This window comes from Hippoglossus hippoglossus, chromosome 2, assembly GCF_009819705.1.
Source record: "Hippoglossus hippoglossus isolate fHipHip1 chromosome 2, fHipHip1.pri, whole genome shotgun sequence".
NCBI lineage: Eukaryota > Metazoa > Chordata > Actinopteri > Pleuronectiformes > Pleuronectidae > Hippoglossus > Hippoglossus hippoglossus.
Genome location: NC_047152.1, coordinates 5,501,148 through 5,518,659, shown reverse-complemented (window position 1 = coordinate 5,518,659; position 17,512 = coordinate 5,501,148). Strand labels below are relative to the sequence as shown.

Genomic DNA, 17,512 nt, shown 5'->3' with positions numbered 1-17,512 from the left:
AGGTCGAATAAGTGCAGTGATTTTCACACAATGTGACAAAAGAGGGCAGGAGAGAAAAGCTCTAGCGTCTGCTCACTTCTCTCCATCATTAAAAGTAGTGAGGTATGTGACAGGTCAGTGACTCCAGCCGCCATGCCTCCACCTGTCATGTGAGAGCTGCAGGGCACGTGCACACACAACACACTCACAGCAACAGGGTCAAAGGAGAGGGAAGCTTCATCGAGTCCGACTGACTGAACCACGACCCGCAGTGCTCTCTTTATACTGTGCTCTTTTGTGTGCGCTGTGTATATGTGGTCACACCTAAGCCCACACCCCATGGCCTCGTGCACGTTCATCAGATTGATATTAATATTTATGAGGAGGCTGATGGCCGGCGTCTCGAGATGGGGGGGAGCTAATGATTGAGAGTGTGCGTGTACGTCGGTGGGTGCGTGTGTGTGTGTGCACGTGTCGTAAATGCAGGGGGCAGAACGGTAATCAAATCACAGCCGCCTCTTCATCTCAACCCTCATCAACCACCAGTGGCGTTACTTCGCTGCACGCTAATGCTAACATGCCTCGCACAGCGGAGGGAGGTGTGTATGCGTGTGTGTGTGTGTGTGTGTGTTGAATAATAGTCAGGGGCTGGCCCAGATAAAGAGGTCTGGACTTGCGGCTACACTAACCACTGGGCATACAAATAGCTAACCATTATCTCTCATTAGCATCCGTGGCTAACACAGGCCCCCTGCTGTGCGGTGGAGGGCCCTCACAATGGGACCACTCCTGTATGATTGATGGCGAAACAGCATTCGCCACAATAACAGCACAAAAAAAGAAAAGCGCTAAAGATAGAATCGGTCGGCCGTGGCGTGGAAATAAAAAAACGTAGACAAACAAAAGGAAGTCAGACTAATCAAGAACGCCAGGCGCAGCTCATTAATCTGTGAGAGGCGACAGTGTTTGGAAGCCCGCAGATAAATCAGATGATTGGCACGTTATGAGGATCATGTGCACTCATCCCGCTCAGCTTGCTATCTTTTCATCAGGCGCTAAAAACAAAAGGGTACAATGAGGAGCGAGATGAAAGCGGGGAGGGCGTTTGGAGAGTTGGGTGAGCGCGGGGAGGGTAAAGAAACAAAGGTAAATAGGACAGTTCCAGCCCGGTGCAGGTTCCACCGAGGTGTTTGCTCAGCTGAGAAAAAAAGCACCAGGGTTTGGAACACGAGAGCTGACGTCAGGTTAACCTGTTAGTGAGGAGGATCTGATCAAACGCCAGAGCGAGGATTTTGATCGGCGACACTTCATCATCACTTTGAGGAAGCGGAGAGAAAGACGGTTTAGGTCGGAAAATGAGTCATTAAAATCCGTGACTCGCCGTCTTGTGCACAAATAAGATGCAGATCTTGTGATTATGAATCCATCATCCGGGGAAAATGAGGCCTCTGTTCTCTGTGATTCGCAAAAACAACTTTTCTTTTTTTCCCCCCGTCGTTCTCACTGAGTTTACGAATCCATTATTCAGCTCTGCCCCCCTTTTTCGCAAAGAGTAGTTTTCCAAAGTTGCAGTCATCATGATGCTGTGCACGCACGCACGCACACACTATTGTTCATGCAGTTTAAAACACCAACAGTTACGGCGTTGAACAGGGTCAGCTGAATATTCCATTTCCATTTCATTTGGCCTTCTTGCTGACTCAGAGTTGGTAATTCATCATTCGTCCTGGCCAGGGTTTTATGAATATGGATTTCGGGCATCTCATTAGCATATCTTAGGAATGCATTATGGGAAATTATCAAGAGGAATGAAATCTGTTCTTTATAGAAATGGGGCCATTGTCTGTCTGTGCGTGTGCGCGTGTGTGTGTGTGTGTGTGTCTGTGTCTCCTATGAAGTTACATCACTGCTGTTTCGGAGAACTTCCCTCAGCACATTTGCCTGAAATGGTGTCTCTTAATCTGTCTCAGTGCAAATGAACATGACGGCTAAATCACACAGAGAGGAGAGGAGAGGAGGAGACGAGGATACGAGGAGACGTCAGGAGAGGAGTAGACGAGACAAGACGAGAGGAGGAGACGAGAAGATGAGTAGACGTCAGGAGAGGAGTAGAGAGGACAGAAGAAAAACTCAAGCAAACTCCAAACAACTGTTGACAAGCTAAGCAAGATTTGGATCTTCAGAACAAATACTATTTGTTTATTGGATATTCTGACATGCCGCCATGTTGGAGACTTTAGCAAACAGTCAACATAAATCTGCTACCACACTCTAAGCACGGATAAGAGTGACAGACTCCCTGCTGTAATTTAGTGTCCCTCAAACCAGGAAGAGACTACTACTGGTGCTGGAGTCTGTCACGCAGCATGAAAAGTGTCTGTGTGTTGGATGAAAGCAACGACAGGAGAAAACGTTGAGAGCCTATAGGTAGATACAAAATTGAATGTGAATCAAACAGCAAATACCAGTGTGTCCGTCCTCACCTTGTCTCTGTCGTCCACCAGGTCACTCAGCATGTCGTCCATGTCCAGGATCCCCCCCTCAGCATACTCCAAGTGGTGGGTTTTCACTCCGTTGTCCCCATGCTGGACACAAAGACATATTTACAAATTAACTTAATTAAATTAACAGAAACCTGTACAATTAAACTGTAAACCAGCTGCAACAAGCAATGACTAAACAAGAGTTTATCCAACCAATCAGTAATCTTTAACTGGTCACACTGGGATTGATGGAGACAAACATCAGATGAGAAGCAATAACAGACATGAAACATTCCTGCTGTCTTCTCACATGGGCTCAGTCTCACATTTTCTTGCGGACATTTTACAAGGTGACCGGCAGGAAAGCAACTGACTCTGACATTTACATTTTTGGTAACAGACACTCCAGACAAACACATTTTACAAAAACGTTACAGAAACTTAAGACACCAGGAAGTCCTGAATTGGCTCACAAGACGTTTCTGTAGCCTTAAACTGAAGATTTTAGTCAATCATTAAGCATAAAGTACAAAGTTAAAGAAAACTATATGACAAAATACTGTCATCAACATTATACTTCATGTGTGTACAATATTAGGAATCCCTGGTTGTTAAACAGGTCCAGTAGGATCATACGACCCACATGACCCTGAACACACACAGTGAAAAGTACAGTTTGCACAGACGTATGTGTGAGAGCGAGGTGGAGCCGGACAGGAGCTTTTCCAGTTTTGCAGCTCGATGGGGGAGGGGGGGCACATTCCAGGCCAGTTTCACTGTCACCATGAAGACAGAGGTCAAAGTGAACACACCCCACAGAGCAGGAAACACACTGCCTGGTGCCGCCAACATTGACAAAGAGAACAAGGACTTTTTGACAGAAATCTATATGACAATAAAAAAATATAATAAAACGAGAAGCATGCAAACAATGGCACCTTCCTCTTTTGTGTAGCAGTGTTGACACAATCTATTGTTCAGAATATGTGGAGGGGAAAGTTAATCTGTGTGCGATTTGAGATGAGGCTGATAATGATTGTGTAAATTATGAAAACAAAGTGAGACAGAGTGCAATTCTAACTTTCTGGATGGGTTAAATATTTGCCGTATTTTCAAATTAAAAGGAATTTCTTGTGCGTTGTTGACGGGCCTTATCATTTCTAACAATGTGTGCAGTAGAAAATGGAAAATTAGGAGCTGCCCACACCAATAAGCAATTTGTCAATGGCAACACAAGACTACATTACCAGATAAATTAACAGCTACAGGCTAAAAGCCTCCGAGGCTGGAATGAGTTTGGCGAAGACCCAGCGAGCAGCTTCTGCTGTATCACTGAGTCCCGTTGTGAATGGGCTTCTTCTTGCTCTGCTGCATCCAAATGTGAATTACAGGGGTGGGGGGCGTCTGCCTTTTACAATGGGCCAAGTCTATTCTCTGAAAACAAATGGTTGGGAGAGTCTGGGATTTCAATCGCAGGAATAAAGCCAGAGCTTCCCTTTCTTCGGAAGTGCCCTTAATATGAACACCCAGAGCTCTGAGAGACAGAGCGGCGAGTAATCCGCAGCTACACAGCATGCAAACACACTGCAGGTGTCACACGACGCAACTGTATTGTGACGATGGGCAAACAGGCAGGCAATCCGGTGAGCCAGAGCTCAGCGCATCCTGACACTAGAAAAAATATGAAGCTGCTTCGACATTGAATGTGAGCAAGGGCCCAAAAAAAGAGAGGATATCCAACTTCCTCATACTTTGAATTGTTGTGATTTTAATCAGAGAAGTGATGCATCTGAGGAACGTATAAAAAGACACAACAAAATATAACACTGGGAAGTAAAGTTGACTTTAACTCATGGCTCTAAGTTACACCGATACATCACGTCTGACCCCGTTTTAGATGGAAAACTCTGTATGTGTGTTTCCAAGTGTGTTAGAATGGTCAGGTATTATTGCACTAAAACCCTCGTGTGTGCCGAGATAGTTTAAGATTTAAAACGGCATTTTGAAACCGAAACGTATTAGAATGGATGTAGCCTGAGAAGGTGGAGGGAAGCAACGTGGAATAACTATCTTTTGCTTATATTTCTGTTATATATATATACATCATATAATTTAATCATATTTGCACAATGGCAATAAAGCTCTTAAAGATCTTGAATCAGTGACAATAGAGATGTCTGCTATCCGCGGCATTACAGTGCTGAAAACAGAAATAAAACAATTTTTAAATCTGAAATTGTGTGTTCACTGATCATTTGTTGTGTTTTTCTTCACATGAGGGATGGAGACGTTGAAACTGGTGAGACAAAGCTACAACCATGATGTCAGCGCAGAGTGTTTACACCTCGCCAGAGAAACCGGTTCAACCTGAACAACTGCCCGGCATTCTTCTGCCTCTCACTTACACAATGTGTGTGTGTGAGAGAGGGAGGGAGAGAGAGAGGGAGAGAGAGTGTGTGTATGTGTGAGAGCAACAGCAAAAAAGGGAAGGGCATCATGTCACCAGCGCTAAGACACACACCTTAATGAAATAAGAAGCGCGAGTGTGGTTTTCGGGGCGAGGGATTAATTCCCAGCAGTGGATTAGAGCACGGCAATGCCCGTGTGTTAATTAGCGTCACCTTTGCAGGCCGAGCTTAAGACACAGGAAACCCATTTTCCTCCCTTTCTAGCTCGTGATGAAAAGGGGGTGAATGAACGACACTTCAGAGGGAAAGCAATCTACACAGGGGGAAAGACGGGGGAAACTCTTCTGAAGTCCCTCGCTGTCAATCCCCTCGGTAATTCCCCTTTGTGTCCTGAACTCTTCCCGTGAAGTGAAAAGACAAAAGGAGTTCGGGAGTCAGTCTAAAGCGCCGGGGAATTACTGTGACAGTTAGAAGAGTAAATTTCCAGCAAATTACACTATTAAGTCCCCCCACCGTTTAAAGCAATATCGCTCCTTCTCCCACTCCCCCCCCCCCCCCCCCCCCCTCTCTGGTGAGCAAACACGACACCACTCAAGAACGGTGAAGCGGCAGGGCGATTAGGGAAGCTAAATTCGCTGTGGTGGCGGCGGCGGCGGCAGTGGTGAGGGTGGTGGGCGCTATTTCACACTTTGATCCGCAGAAGAATGTGTAATTACACAGTGGTGTGGATTTAGCTGTGACCAAAAAAGAAAGTCTTTAATGGATGAGTCGATGAGGAGTAGAGCTGCGGAGAGATTTCACTCAGGAGGAAGATGACGGTGAGAGACTTGACCTTTGCGGTCGCCCACGTTCGACTGTAATCAGGAGCTAAAAATTACTCCTTAACATATACAGCGACGTGAATGACAAGCTACATCGAGTATTAACCGTGGCATGGCTTTCCGAATGCAATACAATTCTCGGTTTCCACGATTCATTTAGAATCGTTCTGTTTTTGGTGTCTCAGAAATTCCTGGCTTCACATTATCCTACACACAAATGAGACCAAGGACATTCAGTCGTTTTTAGACATTTCAATGAAGAATTGTAACATATTAGATCTTTAATGAAGAATTCAAGAACCTAATCAATTCTGATCAAATTTGAATATTTTGGATAATCCAATCTTAATTTTTACATAAATATATTTCATAAACCAATATTTTTGATTAAGGGCCCCCTGAATTTTGGTGAGTAAAGAATTGTGACCACAATTTAGTTACATTGTTAAAAATGATTTAAAAATCAATACAAAATCAATGAAACAACAAAATTGAGTGATTGTTGTCAGGTTTTTTACTCCAGTACATAGAAGGATTACTCCACGAATTTAAAACTATTTATCCCTGTAGTTAAGAAACTTAAAATATAGTCTTTCTATAATAATAAATCCGGCAATTAACAATCTCTTGACTATCTCTTCTTTTCTTACTGGACACGCTGTTCGAACTGGAACAAAACAGTATGACATTCTGAAAACTGACACACAATCACATCCCCTTTTTAATGTCAAGATGTCCAGGGCAGACATCTGCCCCGCTCAAGTGCCCTTCAGCTAAACACTGAGAACTCCCTCTGTCGCCTCAGGACGCTAACTGGGACCACTTCCCTGAACACGTCTGACAGCGAACGTGATCTCAATTCCAAACCTACAGAAGAGAATCAGCAGGTCTGAACAGTCGGATCAAACTTTAGAAATACCTTTCGCATTGCCGAGCTCTGACGCACCAACCGAACCGCCACCCTGGATGACAGGAGCGGGAGGGAGGGGAAAAGAAACGCTCTCAGCTTGTTCAGCACGCTGTCAGGTGTCAGCGCGGGGGCTGTGCGCAGCATAGGGGCTGTAATATGAACTGAACCTGTACAGACGCACCATGAGACGGAGACAGGCAGCGACAGTGCCTGGCTGTTTCCCCTGAGAACGCAACACTCAGGGCCCTCAGGCTACAGACCGACACTAACATAGTAATCGAGAAAGACAAGAGGAGGATCAGCACCTATTGAGACGTCTCTCTCCTGCAACTGTGGACTTTTTCTTTGCTGAATAGACAAGTTAAACACCGACATTCTGATATGAATGGGATTTTCTGATTATCCTGAATAAGGTCATAGACGTGTGGAGTATTCTGATCCTTACTGGCATTATGTGGACATGTATACGTCTCAATCGCAGTATAACGTCCTCCTTTGTGGTGGGGGGACAAGACAGTTACCTTGACGACAAGAGTTCGACGACACATGGTTGAACAAATAGTATAACATAACCGGACTATGCTCTGTAACATGTTAACAGGAATAGGAATGGAATAGTCGAAGAGCAAGGTTTTTTTTTAAAGTAGGTTTTTTGGGGGAAATTGTGATCAACATGTTCCCTATTTTTATATCTAATAGAAAACAAGCAGTTATCTGTAGTCCTCAGAGATTTATTTTAATAGAAATAGGCAATAATTCCATATAAATCAAACCTTGCTGCATACGTATATACAATAATGCAGTTTAGATGACAGATGGAGATAAGTTCACATTTCATTTACTTCATTTTCTTATACTTATAATAAATCCTAACGCCTTAGGTGCAAAACTTTACACAACTTCATCACATATTAGGCGAGCTCCCACAATGTGTGGAAACAATATGGGAAATTCTTTTTCTGCCAGGATCTCACATATATACATTTATATTGTTGGCAAAACTGTTTCCTCAACAGAAGGGATGAAAGCGGCTGAATGTGTAGAGAGAGTCACAGCTGAGATCACACTAAATAAACTGCTAATTAGGAAGGTCTACATGGCGTGACAGGGACTCACAGAGGCAGCGCCGAGTCCCGTTCGCCACGCACACGGCCATTAACCAACACACACAAACACAACAACTCATCGCCGATTAAACCCAGGTTTCTGACACTGTCCCTGCTGTCAGCGGTGAAGCCGGCGAGAGAAGAAATGTGCGGTTAATGTGGGCAATAAGTGGACACCGCTGGCAGGAGCAGCCACTGCTTCGGGTCAGATGCACTTAGACCTCTCTGGCACTTACAGAGCCGGACTGTCCTCGTGATGATCCGCCTCTATTAAGAGAGGGCAACAGACTGCTGAGTCAGTGTCTCGCTTGCAAACGTCTCCTAATTAACACACTCCGTGAGAAACAATCAAGGCCCTCGGTGCATTCTGATCACACGCTCGCGTTTTGCAGAGTACAGCTTGTGCATCTTTGAGAATCACCAGGAGGAGGCTGGGCAGAGTGGCTGTCGATGAAGCAGAGACCGGGACGGCTCAGGAGACACTGAGCAAGATTAGCTGCTGGGTGCGTGTGGTCATCTGGGTGTCTGACATGTTTGTGTGTCAGTCCGTCCATCCCTGCTTCTCGCATCCCCACTAGCCAGCCTCGCTCTCGGGGGGAAGGTGCGTGGGCGGGCTGAGCGGGCACCAGCCAACCGATAAGACCTGCGGCCTGTCACCGGTCCTAATCCCCAATCACTCTCAGGACAAAGCCTGCCTTCCACCGCGCACGTCCTCGACTGCAGCCGCATTGAGGACATCAAACTGTAAACTTCCACCTGCCCGCCGAGATACCAGGGCTTAAACAGGGCGCTTTTGTGGAGGTGGACAGCCGAGGCTGCAGCCACATCCTCGGAGAGACAAAACCCACATTAGCACACTATCACGCTGGGACAGCATGCACATACAATGCTGCTGATTAATAAAAGGTCACTTGGACAGAATGATTAATGTTCGATGGATTGCAGCATCAGCAAGCAGGAAGCTGGAGGGGGGGGGCTCATATCTTTGTGCATAGTGTATGTGGGACATTCATAACAGCAAAAGTCACAGGGAGACGACAAACACCACCAGTGGTCCCTGGACTCGTATTACACCATGAGATATTATCAGTTTGGTCTGGAGAGCTTCGTCCACTTGTGAGTTTCGACTCATCACCACAGGTTGGATGCAAATGCATCCAGATGTGTGGAGGCGGAGAGCAACAGCCACAGCTTCTGCAGCCGAGACACGTGACAGTCCCACCGCATGGATAATGTGTCGGACTGCAATGCATTGTGGTCCGCTGGAACTGGGCATGTATTTGGATGCATGTCTTACAGAGTGATTCCAGAACATTAGTGCACGCTCTCATTTGATTGTATTTGTGTCATTTATAATAAAATTCATGGTTAAACCGTAAAACATCGAGCCTCATTTGCATTTCTTTGTCATTAGAATTCGTTAACGGCATCTTTGAAATCATTGTCCAATTGTTTTACATTTATATGAGCCGAGATTTTTTTGGGACTTGTTTAAATAATAACGATTGATTCATCCTTAGATATTTGGAGGTTTCAGATGAAAATGTTTGACCTTCTGAAGAAACATTAAATGGGGGTCAAACATTTTGTGGATTTGAAGTAATAATACTATTTATAATGTTAATTAAAAAATGTTAACAAAGCTGCAAAGTCCTTTAAAGAGAGGGAGGAAAAAACAAAACAGAGAATAAAATTATATCATAAATAAAGAAAACACTCAGAGATGACAGCTTTAAAAAAGTAAGTAATAAACCAAACTCTGTTGAGATTGAGCAGTAAAATAAACCTTTATTTCTATTGTAAACAATGAAACTCTACTTTAAGTTAGCAATTAGCTTATTTGGAAAAACTAGGCTCGTCACGTGACCCACACCTCAGCCAAGTTATGGGAAGTATCTCTGCTCAGATGTGAGGAATGAGATAAATCAAAAACTTCATCTGTGAGTACAAATACACGAAGACAGAGTAGAGACACGGTTTATACCTAAATTAGGAGACTTCAGTATTTTAAAAGGTGTGTTTACCTGCTCCAGGATCCTGCGGTACCTCCGCGTGGCTTGATCGACCAAATCCCGCACGGTCCATCCAGCTTTACACGGCACCACCACCGCAGTGTCCCCGAAAGTCACGGTAACTTTCATAGCAGCTGTACAGTCAAGTGATTATTATAAATTACAGAGTATATTAATCCAAGTTCCGGTAGTAAACCTCCCTGGAGCCGCTCCAACGCGAGAGGACACCTGTCTGTCGAAACCACCCGAGCAACAGGTGTCTCTGGTCGGCAGGAAATCACGGTGCAGGAGCCGCTGGTCCGGTCCGGTCCGACCTCAGCGAGATAACCCGCCGGAGAAACCCCCGCAGGACGTCTGGTTTCCGGGTGAGTTAGAGGAGAAATGTGAGTTCACCGCGGCAGTGTCATGTTGAGTCTGTCCGATCCACCCAAACACAACAAACCGGAGAGGAACCCGGAAGAAATCACTGCGACACAGGCTCTCCAGGAAACTACATCCCCTGGCTGTGCAACCACTCAAATGACACTTGATTATATTAATATTCATATATGTTAATGTTTCTAACTGTTCCCAAACTCCAATAACAGTTAATTATCATTATATTCATATATGTTACTGTTTTAAACTGTTCCCAAACTCCAATAACACTTTATTATAATAATATACTGTTTTAAACTCTTCCCAGACTCAAATAACACTTTAATATAATAATATTCATAAATGTTACTGTTTTAAACTGTTCCCAAGCTCCAACAACACTTTATTATAATTTTATTAGAAGTGATATGCCTTATTAAAATGTTTTCTTATCATTACTTTTGTATTTGTCTTGATTTTTGTCTACGTCTGCTGTTGTTAAATATGTGATATATAATTAATTGTACACAAAGAAAATAGGATAAAGAAGAATCATGAAGACATATTTTATATTAATGTTATATATTACATATTACCAGTATGGTCACTATGAACTTGCTCTTACAGGATTTCGCACACTACTTTGTACCCACATAAAAAATGAAAAACTAAAGTCACAAACGCTGTGGACTCAGGGGAAAGTTGAATCATCTTTTATTTGCTGAATTGGAAAATCAAAAAACAGTAATCTAATACAGTGGAAATAATAAATAACACCATAATACTACAGTCTTATATCCTATGAGACTTGCTTTAATGAAGTATCAGTGGCTGTGACCTGTGGAAATACAGTGCGGCAGAAAAACAAATTAAGCACAGTAAAGTACCATGAAATAGTACCTCAGAGGGAAATATTGTAAAATTTACCCAGCATGACATTTATTTCACAGCTGGTGTCACCAGCTCCTTTACAAGTAAATATTTCATATGCCTGACTCCCTCTCCTCTCTAATCCCCCTGCACACACACACACTTACACACACAGACCCACACACCTCACATACTAATTACCTAATCGTCATTGTCTGTCATTTTGTGTCATTAGGCGTGTTGTGAAATTGCCTGTATGGATATTAATGGCCGCCGACACCTTTTTTCCGTGCTTTATTCCCGCGCTTTGTGTGGTTTTGCTCTTGGGAATCCATCAAATCAGAAAGCCACCGTGGCAGATGGATTCATAATTGGGACAAGCAATTATTTCCACCGCCATTGTGCTTCATCCCAAAAGGTGCGGAACGGAACAATAAAGGTCTTACAGCCTCTTCTGCCCCTAAACCGAACAAGGAGAAGGAAATGATCCCAAATATGAGCTCTGAGGATTTTTAAGAGAGAACACACTTTTCATAGCAGGTTTATTTCCGTGTTTGCAGAGCAGTTGACAAGTATATGATGCGGGTTATGTTCCCCCAGCTGCTGACTCATCAGCCGTTGTTGCAGCCAGCACTTGGCTGCGATCGCACTCCGTCAGCAGTGGAACGTGTGTGTTGCTATACAACGTTATTCAAACCCTGGGTGCTGGGGAAATAAAGACATTCTGGCTTTTCGTCTTTGGATTTACGTTCCACACTCCTCACCTGCTGTGAGATTGCATTTTAGCAGCGACACATTTTGAAAGTCTGAAGGACCAGAAATCCTGTAGTGGCACAAGTAATCTTCTCGTTTCTCGTGTAGGGACGGAAAATATATTTTTGGATGATTTTGGCAGATGCTAATTGTGTGTGAGGTGGGGTTTATGACCAATACTGCAGCCAGCCACCAGGTATTCTCAACTCAACTTTCACTTACTTTTCCCCCCCCCCAGAGCATTTGACCACATCACACAGCCTTCTTTAGTGAACGGAGCCTGCTCAGGTCACGTGTTGACCTTTTGTCTATATGTTTAAATGTGGACTTTGGCACTGAACGTGAATGGTAATTTTTTGCTGACAGGTTTTTCCTCTGATGTTGCCCAGGCACTCGATATCCAGCAACCAAGGCACATACACACAAACTGTATGTACACCCCTTGCACACTGGCTGCTACATTTCTCAAATTACATCATGTGGGTTTTGCTCCATAGAGAAGTGTCTCTGTTTGTTCAAGGTGTCTCCCCCTCTGCACAGTTCCTGTCTGTGTGAGAGGAGGAACAATAACAACCTTTGGACAGGACATGACGGAGGCCTCGATATGTCTCCTCAGCATGTGAACAGATCGTGTACCATGTGAACAGAACAGTTCACAATGAGATGTCACTGTCAGAGTTGTTGTGTGTTGCAACACAGCTCACACACACACACACAGATGCGCAGTGAAACCTTGATATTATCTGTCCTGCGTAAAGAATGAGCTGCTGTCTGACCTGGGAGCAGACGGGTTTGACAACAACGCCGCTCTGCAGTGTTTGCACAACGGGGCTGCTGTCAGTCACTGGCCCGGCTCGTACCAGGGATTAACATGCGACAGTGGGACGAATCACACCTGGTCCTAAAATGCGTCCACGTGCGTTGTGGGACCAGTTGTGGTCGGATCTCACTTGCCAGGCTTTGTATGCAAAGAAACATTATATAATATCCATTCATAAGGACCAAATGTAGACAGTAGAAATGCACTTCAGGTAAATTTAAAAAAAGACAGTGTACAGGTCTGAGTGATCTGAGGCCCCAATGCATCTTGGGTACATTCGAGCTGTCCATTTGTGATCAGGTATGAATCAGGCCCATGATCTCACTTCCTCTTTGAGTAGAGCATCATGCTATTCATCACACCCTCACGTTTACTAGTGTAAGACTTAGACTTTGAAGAATTTGAATTTACTGTACGAGTCTGAACGCTCTATCAGATCTTTTCTCTCGGAGTCTTTTCAATCCTCGTCTGGAAGTACGGGTGCGCGCTACTCAAAGCGTCGGCCGTCAATAAAAGCCCAGTGATGGTTTTTGTTGTTTTGTTCGTTTCTCTGAGTGCAATTTACAGGGTTGGGTTGTCTGGGTCGATAGTCGTGTTGATTTGCTTTCAGTCTTCAAGCAGTTCCCCCTTTTCTAAAGAGCAAAATTGACATGTTCTCAGCGGCAATGCCACCACCCCTGTGTTTTAGCTCAGTGTGAGACTGAAGCCAGTCAATAGCTGAGACTTGCTTCACTTCCTGCTGCGCTGCTCACAATTACAGGCCCTGAATCAGTAGCAAGGATTACTCATAAAAAAGCTCTCGCTCTGTCTTTGTGTGTTGTGTGTGTGTGTGTGTGTAGCTGCACAAGTAGGCCAGGGGAGATAGTGCTCGCAATCACAAAAAATATGACATCCATTCAGCATGAGGATTTCATTTCAGACCTCAGGTATAATATTCATGCTGCAAAATTGCATTTCTTTTGTGTGCAGCTGCTGAAAGGCTCCGATCGAATAGCTAAAGGCGCTCGCCTGTGAGTCGCAAGTGTTGCCGAAGTTGCCCAAATTGATGTCCAGAATTACCACAGTTATTCAAAGCGAAACAGTTATCATCAGGCGCCATGATCTATGGACACACACAGATGCTTCGGTACACTTCCACAACTCAGGAGGATCTTTGTGCCGCACTGCTGGCCGTCCACTTCCCTTTAGGAGGCTGCAGGTACACTGGAAGGAGAAGTGTGCAGAATATAAAGAGGAAGAGGAAGTTGGGAGTCTTTGATGTTCTTCAATCCTATAAACCAACGTGGTGAACGTACACTGGCAGCTCCGATATCCACCGTAAGCCTTAATGCGGAGACTGTGAAAGGGAGAGTTTGGTCATTTGTTGTTATGCTGCAGCAGGATTTAAATACATTGCAACATTCAGTTGCAATGTTGCCAGATTTCGGCACCAAGAGTACATTTGAACCTGTTACCTTTTTTAACAAAGGGTGCAACCATGGATTGTAAATAAAGATGGACGATCATCTTTGTATACAGTCTATGGGCGCAATATTTGGACAAAAAAATGGAATTAGTATAAATAAGTAAATGTAGAAACTTGTAAACAAATGACTGAATAAATGTAGGAATGAATGAATGAAGAAGAGAACATGGTTTTCAGCTGGTAGCCAATCTGCAGCACAACAGTTTAATAACTCCAACACAAAGTAACCGGAGGTGGCCTTGACAGTGTAACATCTTAACCTCACCCTGCATGATTAATGTAGCACCTGAAAACCTCCAACTGGTTTTTTCTTATGAAACCTTCTCTCATACAATTTCCACATTTTCCACAAGGACGCCCAGTGGGAGATAAAGTCTGATAACTAAGAAAAGCTTATCAGCGTTTTTTATTGTTATGTGGAGTACAGCTGGAAACATTCACAATGAAAGTCCAGAGAAAGACAGGAACCAGACAAAATGTGTATTGTAGTTCGATATGATGGAAATAAAAATAAAAAAAATGCATGAATTCTTTGGGATGCTGTCCTATTCTGCTGTTGTAGACATTGAAAGCCCTTCAGAATAAGAGCCTCGGATATAATCAGATGTAAAATGTTAAATAAAGACAACTGACTGCTAGTGTGTGAGTGTGTGTGTGTGTGTGTGTGTGTGTATGCATGGTGTGTGTATACAGAGCTTACAGCTGTTAAATGACGCAGATATTTAAAGAAATGCCTCCTTTTCTTTTCAGCCCAGCTGCCGTTTGCAGTGCCAGTGGCCGACCGAGCGTTTCCTGTCGTGCAAACAGATGAGTGAGTTTTTCCCTTCTTTCTTTTCATCGTTTACTTTTGGCGAGAAACCAGGCGTCTTTGGCGTAGAGAATCACAAAGAGGGTTTAAGAGGGAAGAAATCGAGCCACAGGTGATAACAGTCAGAGGCGCAGGATGTGGATTTGTCGCGTCTGCACATATTTTCACACGCTTTTCGTAAAAAAGAAAAACATATTTTCGCACTTGTCGCTGGGAGGAAGTAACAAAAGCGAAGTCGCTCCTTCTTTGACTGTTGCACACGTCTAATGAGACTAATTAGATTTTTCTCAGCTGAATTCTGGAGTTTAACAAGACACGACTCTCACCCTCTGCACCACGGCCCCTTGATGGGTGAGAATGAGACTTTATATTCATCAAGCAGTAGCACATCACACTCTCTCTCTCTCTCTCTCTCTCTCTCTCTCTCCCTCTCTCTCTCTCTCTCTCCCACACACTCTCTCTCTCTCTCTCTCACACTCACACACACACACACACACACACACACACATCCACTAATGGATCAAATTAGAGCTCTGGCACATAAACCCTGTTCTCTCACCCTTCGCTTGTGCTCTCTCTCCGTTTTCCTCTCCTTCCTCTCCCTCCTTCGCTCCTGTCAGAGACCGTCGCAGGGTAATTAAAATCTACATTGAGACAAAAGTTGCTTTAATTTAAGTTCATTATACTGCGCCAGTCTCTGGGATCTTTTTTCGACATCCGCTGCCTTGAAACCATGGCAACTGCCTCCTAACCTAATTTCCCGCCTAATCACAGCGAGGGAGACTGCCGAACATTGATTTGGGCAATTATGGGGCTACATTTGCAACAAAAGCAAACAAGGCAGCGGCTGGGGAAGGTGGGGAAAGTGCGGAGGGGTGGTGGTGGGGGGTGAGTGAGACTTGAGTGCTAACAGGGAAAATGAAAGAGAGGACAGAGGAGGGGAGACAATGTGGTGAGGCTACATACCTAAATAGTTTAATGGTGCTAAAGTGGCACCTTTTGCCTCTGGCTGCAGCTCGTAAACGTCCCAGTGACGTCTCGGCTTCACAGTCTGACTGACGCTTATCTACGCTTCATATTCTAAGCTGCTTCCACCCGGTAATTTGACTTTTTCTATTTACAGCTGCATTTTTATTGGCTATTTCCACAACCAATTCACGTGGAACCGGAATTATAAACTGTGGTTTATGTAGTTCTGCTTCTGAACGGTCACTTCGTCCAAATCACCAACTGTAGGAGGTGAATATTTACACTGCTGAGATTTCTGTTTGTTTGAGATACTGGGCTGTATTTCGGTCCAAACTATCCCATTACTTGTTGCTTATATCGTTATTAATTTGTTACTGGGACAGGCAAATAGGCCACAATCCTGCTCACACATCCCAGTGTCATTTTTTCATTCATAAAATCATGTATTTGTATTACTATGAATACTTTAGATATGAATCAGAGCACAGGCACCTTTTTATTTTCTTCTTTTAGGCTGGTGTCAGGTTCATGGCATGAGAAAAAATGTGTTTTGGGCGAACTGACACTTAAAACCTGGCCCTTTTAATCTCAAGCTGGACTTTATTACCAGCAGGAGGGGCCGTGGGATTGGTTGAAGCCTCAGAGGTCAAAGGTCAGAGGGTCCAAAAGTTGAGAAAGGCTTTACTGTAATAACACAACCTCATTATGGGGAGATGGTTACGGCCCAGGCAGGGTCAGACATTTGTTTTCGGCTGACCTGGCTTTGGCTGTTGCTGTTATGTGACCACGTGGATTCTGGGTAATGGCGATTACGTCTGTAGAGGAAGAGAAGAGAGAGAACGGGCGTAGGTGCGCGGGCGCTGGCCGCCATCGCAACTCGTCCCCGGCTGTGATGACAATCCATCGACCAAACACACTTGATTAAGTTATGCAAATGCACTAATTGAAAATGCGCAGCGGCTCTGCCTCATCACTTAACCCTCGGTAACCTGTTTAAAGGTTTCTATAGCAGCTTACAGTTTGGCTCGCTGGATAGATGTTGTCTCCAGCATTCAGCGCAGGATGAATAGATGGGAAGAGAGTGTGAGGGGAGTGTGTGAGTGAGTGAGTGAGTGAGTGAGTGAGTGAGTGAGTGAGTGTGTGTGTGTGTGTGTGTGTGTGTGTGTGTGTGTGTGTGTGTGTGTGTGTGTGTGTGTGTGTGTGTGTGTGTGTGTGTGTGTTTCCGCATGTACATGTGCAGGGGGGCAAAGAAGAAAAGAGAGATCAAAATTGCCCCTCTCTGCCAATCAAAAAACCCAATTATCATTCTCAATCAGCTCTGGAAAGACACAAAGAGCCACTTTCGCACAATGGATCACTGGTCTAGACCAGAACAATTACTGCATAATTAGTTCATCAGACGGTCCCAGATTGATCCAACTTTGATTTGCATGCGGAGCCGCGTCGGAGAATAAGCCCGGCTTTGTAGACGTTCCCATCGTGTCGACTGAAGCTGCAACGGAGAAATGGGCGTAAGTGTAAGCGAGGGTGGACACAATGAGAAAAATGTCCCGGTCAAAGAATTGAGCTCGATCACAGCTGTTACACAGGTTATTGGAACTTTTGCACCGCCTCGCACTTTCAGGGGGGAAGATTAGGGAGCGGAGAGTTTTTTACTTTTGTATCTCTCCAGCTGGAACAGTGTGGAGGCACGAAACTCTTTTTAACATAAACGTTCACGCCATTTCCAACGCATACGATTTCTGCCTGAT

The 17,512-nt window shown here is 44.4% G+C and overlaps 1 protein-coding gene across 2 annotated transcripts in view; it reads right to left on the bottom strand.

The window, feature by feature from the left end:
• Window positions 1-10,223, bottom strand: part of pard3ba (par-3 family cell polarity regulator beta a) — a 133,825-nt gene extending 123,602 nt beyond the window's left edge. For both annotated transcript variants that reach the window (XM_034611081.1, XM_034611090.1), the window contains exons 1-2: window positions 9,732-10,223; window positions 2,463-2,564 (exon numbers count right to left, since the gene is read on the bottom strand). In XM_034611081.1, coding sequence (XP_034466972.1) covers window positions 2,463-2,564; window positions 9,732-9,848 — 219 coding nt within the window. In that variant the 5' untranslated portion in view covers window positions 9,849-10,223. The remainder of the gene's footprint in view (window positions 1-2,462; window positions 2,565-9,731) is intronic.
• Window positions 10,224-17,512: the final 7,289 nt, after the last annotated feature.